The sequence below is a fragment of the Chlamydotis macqueenii genome, chromosome 17, assembly GCF_036417535.1.
Source record: "Chlamydotis macqueenii isolate bChlMac1 chromosome 17, bChlMac1.mat, whole genome shotgun sequence".
NCBI lineage: Eukaryota > Metazoa > Chordata > Aves > Otidiformes > Otididae > Chlamydotis > Chlamydotis macqueenii.
This window is the reverse complement of record NC_141572.1, coordinates 294,826-313,749: the sequence shown is the minus strand read 5'-3', so window position 1 is coordinate 313,749 and position 18,924 is coordinate 294,826. Positions and strand designations below refer to the sequence as shown.

Below are 18,924 nucleotides of genomic sequence, written 5' to 3'. Positions count from 1 at the left end.
TTTCTTCCAAAAAATAACCTTTATTGTTTTGGTTGTAAATATAAAAAATGCATTGCACAATTTAACAGACCTACTGAAAAGTGCTACATATCAACAGCACAACAGAAGTTGTGTCATGCAACAGAACAGGAAACCTAGGCAAAGCAAGAGCACAACCTGAAGTCCTCATACCTCCAAGCTTTTTTTTTTTTTTTGCCTTTTATTTAAATGAGAATGAACTCCATTCACTTAAAACACATTTAAATACAAGGTCAGAAGAAGAAAAAGAGCAATTTATTCATCGTATTGTTAATTAAAAGGCTTGCTCCTAACATAGATATCTTTTGATTCAAAACCTTATTCATGTTGGAAAAGTTCAGATAGAAAAGCAGTTCAGGTAATTGCTAGAAAGTAATTCTATTATATACCTAAGATGTGTTTTTTTGCAACTGAATCAAGTTTTACGGATCAATCTACAATTTGGTACTACCACTTCTGCTCTAACACAGTTAATGAGCATGAAATCCAACCAAGAATTAAACAAAAGGAAACTTGAGGCTTTAACTGATGTTGTGGGAACAATACCGGGGTCCTGTAAAAGAAAAATCCCCCAAACAAAGATGTCTTCTAAAACTCAAGTGTATAAATTAAGGAGGAATAACAGGAAAACTCCTGTTGTCTCACCTAATAAAAAAATCTCCTAAAAGTCATCAACAGTTGTCCATAGTCCTCCGAGACTGGTATGACTGAATCTCTAAACTAGGTACCATCAGCCTTTTGACTTGAGGTGTTTTTCCATGCAATAAAGGTGGAAAAGAACCAAAAAAAAAAAAAAAAGAAAGAAAGAAAGAAAGAAAGAAAAGGTCAAAATAGTGAACAACTCATTCTACTTTCAGCAGTATCTTCTAGTTGGCAACATCAAGGCAAGAATCATCCTCTCCAAAAACAGATAAAGTGAAATAGCTTTCAAATAATTTGTACTACAAAAGCATTATTTTATTGAACGTTTCTGCAGTGAGCTTCCCTCTCCTGCTCTCAAATTGCTCTTCAGTTTTGAGCTTTAAAAGCAAACAAACCAAAATTTACCTGCCCCGTCACCTCTAGCACACAGGCATATACACACATACTCTCTCAAGGGAATGTAAAAAAACCTCAAGATCCAAAGAAGAGAGATGCTATTTTTCAAGGCAATTTGACAGCCCTTTGTCTTTTCAAGCCATTCCAGATTTAAAGATTTAAACATTTGCATATTTACTGGGTTTCCATCAAACTTCTGGTATGACAGTATGTATACATGTGCGTATGTGCTCGTGTACATGGGAGTGGAGAACAGTGAAGTCAGCAGGAAAGACGCAGTTTTTTTCCATACATGCACTCAACTTTTCACCACCTCAGTTTCAAAGGGACACAGTAACGCCATGCAGATAAAATCCTCTTAAAACCCAGGGAAGCCCCACTTTGTCAATTCACTGAATTTTCCACATAGCACTGTATTAGGGGGAAGAACATGTGACTTAAGATAAACCAAACGCATACATGATGCCAAGATCTAAGGCACAGATGGAAACATTCTAGTAAGCCTCCCTTCAAGGAAAGCTTCCCGAGGGGTCTAGAAAAGCACGGAAGAACATGTCAATCAAGTCAAATAGTATTAATCAAGAATCCTTTGGTTTTGTGCAGAGATCAGACTGTCAAGATGAAGCATGCACTTGTTTCTGTTCCTACCGTTCATTAATGCCTTCAATTCTAGCTTGCTCCTGGACTTTCACCACTTATTCCTCCTGCTAACAGGGAGCATTATACAAGCTATACCAGACGATGCACAAGTTCTCCAGAACTTGTGTTTAGGGTGGGGACCATCTACAATACACTAATAGAATTCAAGGCCAGAAGGAACCACTAGACAATCTTAGTTTGACTTTGTGCATATCACAAGCCATAAATATTTTATCTAGCCACTCCTTTACTGAGTGAAATGTGTTGGATTTGACTGACTATGACTTGTATTCAATTATACGGGGATTCTTTAAAAGTTTAGCACCAATTCGCTGCAGACAGATGAGCATCATCTGTATTTCTGTGTAGACTATAGGCACTGCGTGTTTTGCTTGCTTAAGTGTACTTTGGTGACATTGAGGAAATTAAACCACTTAAATTAGGGGAGAAAGTGTGACCAAACTTTTTTTTTTTTAAGAAATATAGTATTTAGACTCCTCAATGAGTAAGAAAGACAGGCTACAGAGTTCAAATATAAACCAAAGTGGAAAACTATGCAGGAATTAATACATACGTGGTCAATCTCTTTTCATACCAATCCTCAGTAGTTCTACCATGCAGATGAGAGACATAAACCAGCTTTTTCCTTCTGTGTTTCCAAATGAAGTGAAATCACACACCTCACAAGGTTGACTGATAAAAAGAAAAGAATTCTGATTTGCAATAACAGTGACAAAAATACACTGAATCACTGCTTCGAAGAGTAGCCGTATCATTTCTGGTAATTGCACTACGTGGAAAGAATCTTTTCACTTTTCCTTCCCTCCCTCCTACACTCTTGCCTAAGCAAGCAATCTTTGATTTGTTTTTTTTTTTTTTTTCTCTTTACTATGTTAAGATTTGCAGTCTTTTAATAGTGCCATGAGCTTGTTTCTCCACCACAAGTTATTAAAACAAGGACTTTCCCTCCAACTGTAACCAGCTCGTGGTGCAATGAGCATGATGGTTTTTCCATCCACGTCCAGATAAAAACTGCTAATGGACAAAATTTTTAGCAGTTCAGCCACACTACCCCTTCCTATTCCTTTGAGGTCCCTTTCAGCTTCCAATCCATTCAGTGAGATCTGACATGTTAGGATTTAAGCTCAGAAGTCATCAGACTTTCCTGTGATTTGAAGTATGCCTGTGGCGCACTTTGCTTGTGAGACAAAACTCGAATGTCATGGATACCAGTAATGGTAAAAATCAAGCACAACCACTGCCTGACAAGCAGGAGACCACACTGCGGGGAGGGCATTACAGAATCTGTTCATCTGAAAAGTACAGCAAAAACACAAGTGGGTCTGTTCTTGGACAATTTGCCTACTGATTTCTTTCTAGAAAACCGGATACGTATTTTTAACATGCAAATACACATGTAGATATCTATGCATCTCCACGAGATAGCCCAGTAAAGAAACAACTTGAGGGGCGCTCCCCAGCTAATCACTGTGTTAAATGACTTCACTAGAATCAAGTTCACAATCAATGATAAAAATGGGGGGATTTAAAGCACTCATTTAAAAAATAATTTACACTTATTGAACACTTTTTATCCAGATGCATCCCAAAGAATATTGCTTAATTGATTACAACATTACGTATGAAAGACCTAGATGTGAATTCCCCCAGAAAATCTACTCACTATTTAATTACTATGACAACCTTTAGACACTATTTCAACAAACCATTCCTTCGCTGGATTTTTGTTCGTTCTGTCACAGGGACACAAACTTCAAATGATAAGTCACATATACTGTAAAAATAAAAAACCAAAAATGCATCTCCTCATTTGTCTGCCCAGCTACACAAAGCCATGTTAGTACTTAGATCATGCCATTTTGTCTTCACATTTAGGTTCCTTGGCCGCCCAGCAGTCCCCTTCAGTCCCCAATTCCTCAACTCACAGTACCTCTGCTCAAGGAGAGGGCCCTGGGATTAACCTTTCGTGCTTTCTTCTTGCTACAGTCCTGCTCACACGTAAGCGAACTCTGCAACGAAAGTTATTAGCTGCAAAATCTCAGGAGAAGGAAAAAAATACTCCATGTGCTTAGTCCCACTCTCTAAGCCAACTGTTTCATTTTAAACTTTGGCCCATCAAGTGGAGAAGACCGGGGACAACACTGAGAAAAACTACATCCCCCAAAGGGGAATCTACTGACCCCGTTTCAGCACGTGCAATACCCAAATGTTTCAGCTGCTCCTCTTTTTAGCACTGCTATAGCCTGCGAATCATCTCCAGGCAGCCTGCTTTTGAAACTGGAAGAGAACTGCTCAGGGGAGGTACCAGGGAAACATTACCCACAGCTTGCATAGCTCTTAAGAATCAGAATCCAATAACGAGTGGAATTACAAGGGTCACAGGATCATTCCAGAGTATGAAGAATCAGCTGGAATGAACATCCCGGTGCGGTCTCCGGACGGACAGACGATCACTGCTGTAACAAGACTACGTTCACCTGCAGCAGAGCACAGTCCTTGCTGAGACTGTCACAGAAAAATGTTATGCAGTATTTCGAGTTTTAAACATATTTTTATATGTTGATAATTCGTGTCGAACATAATCTTCCCATACAGACAAAATTTAGCTAAATCATTCAGGTTTTTCAGATAGAAGGCAAAAAGAACAAGCAAAAAAGGCGAAGAAGATAAGAACTGACTACAAGTCCATGTGGTTTGATATAGTTTCTGAGATAACAAAAAAGCCAATTTCTTAACATTACAAACTCAATTCTTGCCTCTGAAGTGCTACTACATTTACCTGTGGATGTGTTCTATATGTGCACATTTTACGAGGAAGGCAGCTGAACTCTGCAGAGTGCAAGAAAACAGTTCAGCGATTAAACGGGTATGAAATTCATGTATGCATCCTCATCGCAGAATCTATGCAATCTAAAGCTGCTTTCCTGCACTTACTGCACAGTCTGCTACTCGCTTGCAATGGCTGTAAAAATAATAAACATCAGCTACTTTATTTGCTAGAAAGCAAAACATGTATTGAAACTGATCATATGCAGTGATACACTCATTAAAATAAAAATACACAAAACACAGCCTGAGATTATAATTCTAGTGTTTTTGCCACGAGCTGACATCATTGACAGATTTTTCTTCTCCTTTGGTTTTTAATATGATCCTCTTTAACAATTTTTACTATTCAAGTAAAACAAATGGAACTGAATACCAGAAAACAAAATAAAAAGTACATTTTGTTTCACAAAATTGAAAGTGTATTTCCCCTTGAAGAGAATATTCCTTGGTGTACAAGATTTACACTTCAGAGAACCTAGTACTTGAAGTTGTTTCATAGAAATATTTGTTGCATATAGATGCATGCTGCATTGATGGAGATATATTGCTGCCTGCAGGACTCAAACCTGCTATATTTACCTGAGCTTGGTGTTTTCTCACTTCATGGAGTACAGCACAGCACTGAAGAGGAATCAAAATGTTATGATAACGTTGCATCATACTTCCACATATTCTGAAAGCAGAGCCAGATGCCCTGAACGTCTCAGGTGATGGAGAGAGCTCTTTCTAAAGTGCACCAACTGAAAGGAGACTCGCCAGGCTGCTAGACCAGCAGGTTCTCCACCCCTTGTACAAGCAACCCATTGTCTTTGGTTGTTAGGTTTCGCCAGCTGTTTTGTTCGTCTTGTTAATTGCCTCAGCAGCTTGCTCTGGCAGGCGCAACGGATCAGACAGAATTGAGGTGGTTGTACTTAGATGCCGGAGGGTGTTCAGCACCACTATAAATAAAAAAAGCCAGAAAAGTATCAAGAAAAGCCATTAGTCTGACTGCAAACAGATCCCTGCAGGACAGCATGCAGGTACTGCTAGGCATGACAGAATTATGGAAATACTTCTGCAAAATACACACACTTCCACACAGCAACGGCAAGAAACAGATGTGCAAGAATTGTGCTGAGGGAACAAGGAATGGAGATCTAGGACTTTTAACAAAACACCTATTTCTTCTACAAAAGAGAGTACCACTTGGCAAATATAACTGTAAATTTAAGCATTTGCTGAACTGTAAGGATGACCAAAGAGAAGGTCACTTCAAAGCCGAATACAAATCTCAGAATCTTCCTTTGTAATGAGATACATAACACTCCCAAACTCACTCCAACTACAGCAAAGTACTGGAGACTTAAATGCAGCTTGAAACTGTTTAAATTCTAGGATCTATATTCAGCAATTATGTGTTTTTTTCTGTTGAGTCTTAAGCATGCAACCAAGTATCTTCACAGTCAAAAGAGGTTCTTATTTTTCCATTGAGATAATAAAAGGAACTGCAAGTCATATTCAGCACCATGTGCTTCTCTGTCAGCCTATGACTTTCAAGAAATGGTACTATATATGGTCTCACTCCCTGCGATCTGGATAGAACTTCACTTACTTGGCCTCAGAACAGGAAGAGAACAGTGCTGATCCAACCAGGTCATTGCCGTTTGATCTAGATCCTTAAAGCTTGTTGTGGAAACCATCCCACTGAAGGACTCAAACAATGGCTTAATAATAATGCTGAACTGCAAATCGGCAAATGTTAAGGGAGACAACAAAGGAGGAATTGAAAACATTCTATGGGAAAGGCTACTACAGCCCAGTCTGCAGAAAACAACTGACTTCTAAATGGGCTTCAACTACTAGAAGGATTACAATATTAAAAAAAATACTTTTTTAAAAACACTAAGACAAAGGAAAATTTAACCTCAGTTCCTAGTGATACTCATTATTTTTTTCAAAATTTCTGTCCAACTCACCCGATCTCCTACAAACCAACTGCATGCTGTGACACCGCTGCAAGCACGTGAGTATCTGAAACTACAGACACGTAATTCGTTCAGTTTCTTTGTTGCCACCTTTTTCATATAACACTGATGCTTTCATAGCAAAAGCATGTAGAAGCTTTAGTGCAACCACACCACTTACCATAGCATACCACAGATGTGCCCAAGGTGGGGAACCTGGGTAAGGCTTGCCTGGTAATCGTGAGGACAGCACAGCCCAACAGTGCAAGTATTCAGCCAATCTCTCAGGCAGATTTTTCAGCAAACACTCAAGTTCTCTGCTATTGCAGTTGAACAAAGACTTCAAAGTACGTAAGCACACTCTCAGAGATGATCAGTGGTGCGGCAAGGATTCCCACACCTATGACCAGACTTTCTGATCTGCATCTAGGTGGACCAGAACAGTAGCAAGCGGAGGACCGTCAGACTTTTCTTTTGGCTATCATCACAGCTTGGAAGGATGGACCTGGAGCTGGCATTAACCTTCCCAGAAGAAAAGGAGCAGACAGAATTCTTAGCCTGTAGTGCATTAAAATGTACAGAACACCACCACAAGCCTCAGAGGGCCCCAGCGCTCAGACTTCAGATGAGCTTTCCTGGAATGGTCTACCAAATCTGAACTCAAAATGGCTTCCTATAACATCACTACGATAATTCACCAAGTAGATTCCAGCTTACAGCTGCATTTATTTCAGAAACTAGACTAATGATAAAACTCATCTGAAGGCTCAGAATCGGTGGTTTTACCATGTTACTCCAGATGGGATTTTCTGACTGCACTCCAGAGAATGCGAGAACGTGGCCTGAACAAAACTCAGCATTGTCATGCACCCTCATCCTTCTCACTTTAGCTGCCAATCAAGATAGGTCTAACAATTGCTTGAACTACTTGAGATGATCTGCATGTGCTTACAGACTTTTACAGAGTGACTGGAAGAACAACATTGGTATTATTCTATTGACATTCTAATATTCAAGAGTATTCTATTCTTGGGTTATCTCTAGTAGCCCAAGATCAGATTACTCATTTCCCTCCCATATGCAACAGAAACTACAGCATTGTCATATTTGAAATGAAACCGCACTTCTCTCTCTTACAGTCATTTAATAAGGAGGAGATTTTAAAATTATTATTATTATCATCACCCACCCCTGGATCTTGTCAGCTTTACTGCAAGACATTCTGAAATATGTCAGCATGGGGGCTGGACTAGATGACCTTTAAAGGTCCCTTCCAACCCAAACTATTCTATGATTTTATGTGTTAAGGATTCAATCCACCTGTTAGAATAACTGTTTCATCACAGGTGCATCCTGACCTGTAAAGGGAAGTACAGGAACGTTACTTTGTCTATCAACCTCCTCTTTCACCAACTACAAAAGCCTTTGTCTTTCCCCAAGTCCTACAAAACCCAGCTACCCAAAATTGCATCTTCATCCCTGATAACCTCTGCCACTTTCTAGAAGTCTCTCCCTTCCAAATTCTGGAGCTATTTAACATCTTGGAGCAGCATAAAATAAACACACTACCAAATCAGCAAATATGTGTGGGATTGTCTTTAAATACCTATTTTCATTGTTATATTAAAGATCTATATTTTTGTAATTCACTTGAAACTACTCTGGAGTTAACAGTGCTGCAGAATCCAGAGATTCCACAGTTGCACCAGCTCTAAGGTATCAGAGACTATGTGAAATCTTGCTGAGAATTCTTTCCTAAAAGGATGCTAAGAAAGTCTTTTTAGGGCCAACATAAACCAGGAAACACCAAAGAAAGTGTTCTCACATATCAGAATATTTAAAATGCTGTACTTCATGCACGCACAAGCATGCACATATATACTCACATTATCCAGGTAGTTAAAAGGAAATAACCAGCACAGAACACAAACATACAAACTATAAACTGCAAATAAATAGCTGTATGAAGTTTAATGGGAAAAGGGAAGGTTAAGACTACTGCTCATTGCTATTAATAATATCCCTGAACCGATTCAAGCTAACAACATCTGACCAGAACTAGTTAAGTCCGTACAGCACAGCACAAATGCAGTTAAGCTGGTTCCATTCCCAGTTTGTGGCTTTCTACCTCGTGCATTACTGTTTGCTTATAAGCACAGTTGCTAGCATTGAAGAAGCAAAGGAGAACTAAGCTGATTCACCCTTTAATAAAACACAAAAAAGCTAAAAAAAAAGAAGAGAAGAGAAACATGCAAGTTTTTAGGACTGTCATTGCAACAGTTTCAATAATTGTTCATAATATTTTCTCTTTCAGAAGTCTTTGTTGTTCTCTGTTCAGTTTTTTTCCAAAAAACTACAAGAACTACGCTTAATAGAAGCAGTCCATTAAACATTTATCGCAGTATAATAACCACGAAAACTTTGCCTTTGTATTGCTCTTTAATTTCAAGTTACCTCCCATACTTTAAGGTGAACAAGTTCTGCCTCACAACAGCCTATAAGGCAAGGATTCATAGCCACATAGAGACATGAAAGAAAACTGAGGACATATGCTATTTAAACAACATGGCTTAAAGTCACAGCATCAGAATCCAGAGTTCCTGCCTCCAAATACATTAGTACTAAACCTCAAGCACAGCAGGTCGGTATAAAAGGATACAATCCAAAACTTCCAATTCTGCAAGGTCCTGCTTCTCACATACTCATCAAACATCCTCTTCATGTGGTCAAGTCTTTGCCATACTATGGGAACGCCGGTAGCAGGGAGCTGCTGTTGACAAGAACTGAAAAGAAGATGTTCTGAGGTCAGAATCCCTACCAGAAAGGACACACTTCTCTTTCAGAGTAAATTATAGCAAGAGAAAAGTGTGTATCCCCAGAATCCTTGACTGAGGTGGCCTCCCAGTGCATGACCCCTCGAGAACGTAATTGTTATAGCCAGGAATGCATACTATTTTCCAACCAGTTTTGTCTATATTCACAGCAAAGTGATTTCTCAAGCTGCTACACACTTTTTATTACATGCAACAAAACTGAAAGCAAAGTATAAGATAGAACAAAGTCATTTTTGGCATCCAATTAGAAAAAAGGAGTCAAGGAAAAATTTAGAGTTACTCCTGAACAATGTCACAGACAAAAATGTCACAGACATTCTTAAAAAATAGATCAATTTAAAACAAAACCAGACACTATCATATTTTTACAGAAAAATAAAGATATTTTGATTTGATTATAAGTCTGAAGTAATGCCTAAGCCTAATCCCCTGTTGTTAGCAAAAGCAACATTCCAGCTGCGCTGCTTCATTACAGAAGTCTCCCCAGATCTCACATGATGGTGGCGTTTAGCTCCTCGATTTCTTCCCGAAGGCGCTTCGATTCCTCTTGCATCTGTGTTCTTTCCTGCTGTAGTTTAGCGATATATTCCACAGTTTTCTGGAGCGTGATTGCATGGCTGACCTAGACCAAACACAAACAGAGAGCTCACTTTCTGGAACAAAGCTAGGCAGATGAAGAGCTTGCCCCTAACCTACTGTAACACCCAGGAAAGCACTTCAGCACCTTTTCTGCAATGCCTTTCACTGAGGGCAGAAGCACACAGACAGGCAAGATCATACCGAACTCTTCATTTCTCTGACTCCTATTTGCACACTAGTACAGAGAAATGTGGTTCCAGCGGTTGTTTTCTTCCACAAATCACATTTTTGCTACTTTGCTGAAAGAAGTATTTCAATAATTTTTAATGTTTTTTTTAATTACCTATGTTCTTAAAAATATTTACAGTTTTTACTGAAGTGTTGAAAAACGTGCTACACATCTGCTGACAGGTTTATGGTGCTGTTATAAGCATGGTTTGAAGCTGACAATATAGATTATTTCATTTGGGAAGCCTGAAGTTATTAAACAGAAGATAACACGGTCTAGCTATCACCAAGATAGACAGAAACAATGTCACAGGTATTTTTAAAAATACTCTGCAGTTTTGAGGAAGTAATTGAAAATCTGTACTTGAGAAATAAAATAATCAGACTTTTTACTAAAGCTTAGTTTTCAAAACTGACTACCTTTCAAACAAGCTTTTCAAAATAGGAAGTGAAATTCTGGAAACTTACAGCCTAAATGTATAAGACTATAAAAATTATGCAAAAAAATCAACATGCTGCACAACAAGCTTTCATATTCCCTGTATTTCAAAAGGTATTGGTATTTAAAAGACAGTTAGAATTTTGTTGTGCAGACCAACTGGTGTTTAAATTATTTTTATTTCAATTTAGTGAACTAAGTTAACTAGTGTAGCCAGAATATGTTCTTAATTTGGACAAAGTCATTTGACAATGAGAAGTCCGTTAAGAATTTTTTCCTCTGTAAATCTGTGCACAAAAGACAGGCGATGGGGCAATTAAAAAAAAAAAACAAAACAAACAAACCCTGAGAATATTTGCAAGACTGTGGGTACAGGGCCAAAATTCTTAAAGGCAGCTGGGTGATACGAGGCATACAGAGTCCCAGAGGGATTTTCAAAATCATTTGAACTGGCCAGGCTCCTGACTCCTCCTGGGAGGCAGAGATCACACTGGTGTAGGAAGTTTTAGAAATTCCACTGTATGTTTTTGTTCTTCCTTTGGCTCACTGACATGTTTCAACAGTATTTGCAGGTCCACAAGGTTGCTCTGCCGTGCTCTCAGCTGACCAAACGCAGCACCGCTGCGGTTAGCACGGCATGAAGCCTAAGCTAACAAGCTGTGCTCATAGGTGGATATATCAGCTCAGGCCAAATGTCAAGGTATATTAAGCCAGGCCCAGCATCGTACCAACAGCATCTACCTGCCTTCTGCCTGGCTCATGTTCAGGCAGAATAAACTTCCAATACCGGCTGGACCATAGCTTTTTAAAGTCCAGCTATGGGGACCAGAACCCATCCAGAATGGGTATAAAAAGCCACTATGTCAGAAGAAAGGTGACACGACAGTTAATGCAAAGTCATCTTATGCTGCAAATACGACAAAAATCTTAATTACTGGGGTCTCAAGAGCAAGGATTGCAAAGACCAGTTTTTCTTCTTCCCCTGTTGGCTTTAAAGCTGCAGCACCCCACCAGACAAGACCAAGACTTGTTCAACGTTTGGAGCTGCAGAGGAACATAATCTAAAAGATTAAGCACTTTCACACATTCTTTTGATGATAAGCCATGGATTTATCACCCTTCCCTTTCCAAGTCTCTCAGTTTAAGTATCTTCACAGAGTGACTGGCCTTCTCAGTCAACAGTGAAGAGATTAAATTTATTAACAAGTCTTTTTAGATTGGCTCTTTCTTATAATCCATATTAAACTGTTAGCGCTGCTAAGTTACTTACCGATTTGGAATTGGCCGGAACTAAGTTCTTCAGAGAATTGAAACCATTCTTGATATTAAACCTTCGTTTTTGTTCTGAAATATGCTTCATTCTTCGATTCTGCATAAACAAAATTAGCTCAGTCTGTTCTCCTGCTATGACTATTTCAGCTATTCTAATTCAGTGTCATTTTTGCTGAATCGTGGCTATCACGGCCTTCCCAATCAAAGCCACGCAACTATAAATTTGCAAGCAATGATTTACATTATTAAAAACAAGCATTCAGTATATTAAATTCAATTCCAAACCTTGTAAGGTTTTCTTCCTAAGGTAAAAATTCCTGTTTAAGACTGTTAAACAATTTGCTTTTTTCAAGTAAAATTCCCATTTTTGATGCATGTAACTCATTAGGAGCCTGTCAAAGCCTTCAGGTTTCAAACAGTCTGTATCATTTATTCATAATATATATATATTGTCTACTGATGTAAACAGGCATTCTGATTAAAAGAATCCACAACTCTGGCCTATCCCGAGGATAAAGACTTGATCAGGAATTGACATTTTCATTTGTAACATTAAAAGCTTAGAAGTTGTTTCCACCAAAATCCTTGGAAGAAAATAAGGAGTTTGCACTTTGAGAATACATTCTTGGCACAGCTCGGATTTCCAGCAGTAGCTCGCCATCACCCCATTTTATAATGGAGGAAAACGATGTAATAAAGCGGTGAAGTGGCTGCCCAAAACCACAGAAAATGCAGGTTCAAGAGCAGACCAAAGATTTCCAGCACCCTCTATCCTTTGCCAAACTGAAAACACAATGTTACCTAGCAATACAGAACTGTTCGGTCTAACAAACAACGTAGAGGAGCAAAAGAACATACGTCTGGAGACTGGCAAACATCACTATTTCTCTCTTGTCTTACAAAACAGCTGCTGACAGGACACACACAAAGCAATCCTTGGCAAAGCAGGTGAGTTTAAATGGCTAGGAAAGCCCATCTCGTTGCAGTGCCCTTACTTTTAAGAACACTCCTCCATCTAGTGGCCACTTGCCCACCATCCACCAGTCCTAATAATTTGTTCCTTCGTTAACTTGCTCTCTTCCAGCTGCAGGTGCTTAAACTTACCTTTCTGCCCTGGGAGTAATCAAGCCAACATAAACTCATAGAGTATACAGAGATAGAGAAGCAGAGCCAGGCTGGCACTTGCAAAATGGCCAAGTAACACTCCCTTTCACAACAGAATGAACGAGAGGGTTAGAGTTGATTTTCCTGCATCGGTTGGTTTTTGTGGAGAAGCTTCTCATACCACCACAGAAAGAGTTCTGACAAGGTCAGCTTGTGTATGAGGTACACACAGCTCTCAGATGCTATCTCTAGACAGCCGAGTTCTTACCCCAATAATTCTTGAAGTGTTTTTCAGCTGTAACTTGTAGAGTATGTGGAGCTGCTTCTCTGTGGAGCAGCATAGCATTACTGGAGACACGTAAGTAACTCAGCAGGTCAAGAACTCCCCCTCCGGTGATGCCCAGAGCCCTGCAGACCTGAAGATCCCCAACAGAACAGTGGCAAAAAGCCATGGTTTAGAAAACTAAGCCTGAAACCTTTGACCAAGTAAACTGAGACCTGTCATAACACCCCTGTGAGCCACAGTAGGAACTGCTGTCATGACCATAAGGACCTGCAGAGGTACGGCTAAGCCTGACCCTCTGGTGACACAACTCTGAGAAGCAGAGCAGATTATTGAAGTCTGACATTTTAAATTCAACAGAGCAGCACAGATGCAGTGCAAGCTAAGCCTAAGGCACAAATACTCCACCATTCCCGAACCACAGCTTACTCTCTAGAGCACGCTCAGACATCAGGGCAGAAAAGAAAAAAAAAAAAAAAAAGAAAAAAAGAAAAAAAAAGAAAAAAGCAAAGAAGAAAAGCACCTCAAAGGAAAGGACACACACCTTAATATTAGGGTCAGTGGCAGGTTTTCCTGAGCCACTGTTCTGGGGAGACTGTGGACTGGGGCTCTGCTCAGAGGCGCAGGGGGAAGCTTGGCCTGAATTCTGAGTGTCTCGGCCTTCATAAAGGAAGAAAGACAAGTCACATTAACAAACAACTTTCTGTAGCAAATGTAACTGCTGAGAAGTTTCTATTCAGAATTGAACTGAAACGCAGTCAGCAACCAAATTACACTCATTGATGCAGCAACCACATGCCAGAAAATGTCAAGACTGCTGAGAAAGCTTAGTATTTCACGGCACAAAGCTAATACATCCCAAATAGTGATAAGTAATACTCCTTTCACACACACACAAACATTTCAGCAAAGGCATGTTGAACACATAAGGCTGCAATTCCATCATCCTGCGAAATCCCCCATTTGAGGCTCTACTGGCCTGGGATATGATGGTAACAATTACAAGATATTTACCAGCAAAACCAGCATGTCTCTAAAACCAGCCCAGATACCGCTCTATCAACATGCATGCAAAAGGAGTCTTTGTACTTACCTACTGTTAACAAGGATTGTGTCTGAGATCCTCCAACCAAAATTATCGTTATGATACTGAACAACAAACCTGCTCAGCACTCTCTATGTAGATGCCTTTTAAATGGGTTTAATTTCTTGATGACTATGACAGTACATCATTTTAGAAAGGAGCCACTTACAGGAAGGACAAAATCACAGTTTGTGGGAACACTGCACAGTAGTTTAAGACAAAAATCACAAACAACTGGATGCAAACAAAGCTGCAGGGTGGAAGGCCCTAAAGATCTTTTCCTTAAAAAATTATCCAGGGATTCTTCAGGGCCCATTTACGCTCTGCCTAACCAACAGAAACACGCTTACATGTGTAGGGGAGAGAGAATGCTTACAGCTTTCTAACTTACTAGGTGTAGGTGAGGGAACTTGTGAACAGCTACAGTGGGAAGGGATTTGCTCTCTTTTCACCAACACATCCTGGACTACGCTAGGAGAGAAGAGATGTGAGACTGTGGACTGAGTTTGTTGACTACTTGGCGCTCGCTGTGCTGGACCAACCAGAATGTTACTACGGAACTCCGTCACCCCGGGAGCCTGGGAACAGCATAGAAATAGCACAGAGAAAAACAGAGAGGAAGAAAAGAGAGCAGGAAAGGGGGGATGGGGGCAGAGGGAGAGACAGGATGAGAGAAAGGAGAAAGGGAGGGAGAGACAAAGAAAGAGAGAGAGAGATATTTGTTACCTTGCCTTTCACTAAAAGTAGCAAATTAATACACGATTAACAATCTGATGATATGAAACAAGGCCTAATATATAAGGAATTGGCAGGCACTGAAGTCAGACTTCTGGCAGGAGACCAGTATCCTTTCGTAACTTAAAGCAGTATTACAACACATCAACAGCATAATATACTAAAATCTATTTCCATCTTCCTGCATACAACATATTGGGAAACCCACACAGATACTCAAGGCATGCTTTCCCAAGACGTAAACGGAAAGGTGAGCATCCTGGGCTCCTTCTAGCTTCGGCATGATTAATAAAAAGCACAAACCATCCCCGCTCATCGTACTGTGTATACGTGCCTCTTTATAATCTTACTGTTGCGTGCAACAGAGTCTATGAAAACTAGATAGTGCTTCCAGGCCCATAAAGTAGCTGAATTAAAAATAAGCGAATACAATGCTAAATGCACAAATGCATATGCTGGGTAACAGGTGAGATCTAGTGGACTAGTTACCCTCCTGAGCACACTGCGGCTCTAACTACTTGCAAGTAACAGGCCTAAAAAACAATTTATTTTTTTTTCTTCTCCTTACTCTGACAATTCCAGCTGGTGCAATTGCAACATTAGACTGAGACGTGGCTGGTGTCAAAATCCCCTCTCTTTTTAAAGGTGTTGGAGTTACAATCACAGCTCTGGACTGTACCTGAAAGGCAGCTGAAGAACACAATTACGTTAGAATAGTTAATGAGACAAAAATAAAAGCTGGAGATTATTCTGGATGAAATAACTTGTCATTGAACAGGGGAACAAATTAATCGGCATCTACTTGCTACTATTTCATTGCAATACAAAGTGCCACCAGTTTTCTGATAATCTCAATCCCATTAACCCTGTACAAAGGACTCTAATGCACCAGCTATTTCTGAGGCTTCTAGCATCACTGCCATGGTTTTAAGGTGAATTTACAGAGGTACCTAGTAAATCAGGGAGGTGCAAAGTGTCTTCATTCTATCAGAGCTGAGTCTGACAGAAGGAGGATCATCTTCACCTCTCCTCTCACATGCATACTTCTTGGATCTCAGGCTTGCTTTGCTGACCCAGAATGGAAGGATGCATACAGAATACCTCATGCTTCCTTGTATATACATATATATTAAATACCCTTCCTCACCACTTCACTCTACTAGCTTCTTTCATTATCTGGCTTTACAGCTGTTTTACATGACACACAAGCACAAGACAAGCAAATGTGGTTGGAATCAGCAACAAAATTCCAGGAAATAGGCTAAAGAACCAGGAGCTCCCAATGTTAGACAGCTTGAGATAATTGTGATTAGTAGCAATTGTCACCACAAAGTTACAAAAAATTCTCAAAAAAAGTCTGTAGAGGAGGCTTGTCCCCATGACAGGAACCCATTCTTGGTCTAAAGCTTTTTTCACCACTATAGTATTCAAGTCCAACAAAAATCTGTTAAGATCTCAATTTAACCAGCGCAGCTGTACAGTTACTAACATGGAATTAGTGCTGACATTGGTCTTGCCCAGACTTTACAGAGAACATGACTAACGGTCCTATGTTGTTATTAAGGGAAGAACTGTGCAAAGACACAGCTTCTGTATGCTTTCTGAGAAAACGAAACCAAACTTACTCAGTTTCATTCCAGCCTGTCTTGGCTTCAGCTCTCCTTTGTACTGATAAAGTCACGATGTACAAAAAGTGTCACAGTAGCTCAGTTACTGCCAACCTACCCCTCTGCAATTTAGCATCAGGATACTGAAGGACACGCATAGCCGAAGAGGGAGACAGCGCAGGATATCTAATGTCCTCTCCTCTACAGTGTCTTTTGTGACTAACAACTGTGTTTTCAGTCAACTGAAGTTTCTGGATAGCCTGTATCAGAAAGGCCTGTGGAGTACACAAACCTTGTGCCAGCCCTGGCGTGGGCACAGAGCACTGTCACTCCGACACAGGGAGTTCATTCTTTGTCTGAGCATTCCCACATATAAAGCTGGAATCACAACCCTTCCACTGTTCACTAACGTTCAGCCGGACTTACGACATCTCTATCGAGCTAAAGAGCCTGCTCTTACCAGTGCATTAATGCTGCTGCACAACCTTGGCATTTCTGACTTCGGCATTTGGGTGACCGTAACAACCAGTGCATATTTACAAGCCCCCTTTACATTTTTCATGTTTCTATCCTACACAGGCATCTTTTGCAGACTTTCTTCTCAAAATCAGAACATTTATCCTGAAGTGGTGATAGCAGAGTTCTTTCCCATGTGAAGTCTTGCACCTGATGAGACAATCTGCGCAGATTTGAGAGTCCTTATATCACAGGGCAGTAATGTCACACATCCCTTTCTAACACAGGTTATAATGCAATTTGCTTTAGAGTCATTGTTTGTTTGTCCTGAACACAAAAGACAGGCATAAATGCCTCAGTTACAAATACTGATGTTTATTCTATTGCCAAAAATAAAGCTCCAGCCTTTACGCAAAATCCTGGATTTGACCTCTGAGCTTGGCGTCCCAGCAGTTTTGGAGAATTGTGATCCTTGAACACACTCCACTACCAGGAATGAAAAACAGCAACATCTTTAAATCTAGATGAGAAATAAAACCATTTGTTGTGACAGTCTAGAAGTGACTGATGAAGCACTGGGAAAGTGATATATGGGGTGAGGAACAACCCCTGAAACACTAAGAAAGCTAGGAGCAAAGGCTTTCTGACAACAAGAGTTGCCTACAGTGCTTTACTAGGTGTGAAATTCATGTCTTGACTGAAGGTACATGGACTCTTGCTTTATAACGTACTGTAGACCAAAACATGGCCATTAACACCCTAGTGCTGTTAATCACGGACCAACCTGTTCCCAGTGACATGCTAGAATTAGATCTTAGTCCTGAACAGTGATTTTTTTTTTTTTTTTTTTTTTTTGGTGGGTAACCACAATGCCCTGGCAGACACACCTACTCCTTAGTAAAGCCTGTTTAACAATACTCCTCCAGGCAGGGTTTTTCTTGGATTATTGTTGCACATTTCAGGTGGCTGAAGTCACCTGGCCCCCAGCCAGCAAAAGCCTAAAAACAGCATGCAATAATTCCAAGAAAAAGTGTACTGCCTGTCCTGCTCTACCCTTAAGCTTTCCCACAAGAACCACCACAAACAAAACTCTCTCTGCTCACGCTTGCTATTCTTAGAACTGTACAGCGCCAATGGCTCCAGATCACACCCGATGTGGAGGTCCCAGCAGATCAGTTAGGTGCTCATATTCTGAACTGAAAACTGCATGCTCCATCTCAAGAGTCTGTAGATTGCTGGAGACAAAGATCTCCAGCTCCCTTTCCCTGTTCTTAGTCCTTCCTCACTGGAAGGACTGATTCTAAACACCCTGGTCCTGCTAGGGAGCACCGATGGTGGACGAGAGGCACAATACCATGCTTCCATCTGGACCAACGCTGTGGTCCACTTCAACAGCTGCTCCCTAGTCAACACTGTACTCGGCCTCAAAGAGTTTCAGGCACATCTAACATGAATGTCAGAACACATCCAAAGTATTACCCAAGGATGGACACCAGTACCTTGGTATTGGAGAGTGTGATGATGCACAGGCAGGCAGAGGGACTTGTCCAGGGCAAGCAGATGAGTCAATGACTGGGACAGATCTCCCATTCTCCATCCCACACTACCTCCCTGCCATCTCCTACTCTACCATGGTTGAATGCTCCGAGAGGCGGTTAATCAGAACAGCACTGAACATCAAAACCAAGGTGTCTACGAGGCAGGAGCACAGAGCTCTAGTCATCTCATGTGCTGGTGCATCTATACAGTCCAGCACAAATTTTACAAGGAGATATCCCCTTTCGCAGGTCGGCTTTTCACACTCACAACCAAACT

General features: G+C 40.4%; 1 protein-coding gene across 5 annotated transcripts in view; it reads right to left on the bottom strand.

The window, feature by feature from the left end:
* MLXIP (MLX interacting protein) overlaps window positions 1–18,924 on the bottom strand; it is a 59,156-nt gene continuing 40,232 nt past the window's right edge. For 4 of the 5 annotated variants that reach the window (XM_086761712.1, XM_086761717.1, XM_086761714.1 and 1 more), the window contains exons 10-17: window positions 15,615–15,736; window positions 14,703–14,889; window positions 13,772–13,887; window positions 11,839–11,937; window positions 9,817–9,944; window positions 9,148–9,271; window positions 6,137–6,266; window positions 1–5,483 (exon numbers count right to left, since the gene is read on the bottom strand). In XM_086761712.1, coding sequence (XP_086617838.1) covers window positions 5,362–5,483; window positions 6,137–6,266; window positions 9,148–9,271; window positions 9,817–9,944; window positions 11,839–11,937; window positions 13,772–13,887; window positions 14,703–14,889; window positions 15,615–15,736 — 1,028 coding nt within the window. In that variant the 3' untranslated portion in view covers window positions 1–5,361. The remainder of the gene's footprint in view (window positions 5,484–6,136; window positions 6,267–9,147; window positions 9,272–9,816; window positions 9,945–11,838; window positions 11,938–13,771; window positions 13,888–14,702; window positions 14,890–15,614; window positions 15,737–18,924) is intronic. The other variant, XM_086761715.1, reaches the window with a different exon arrangement.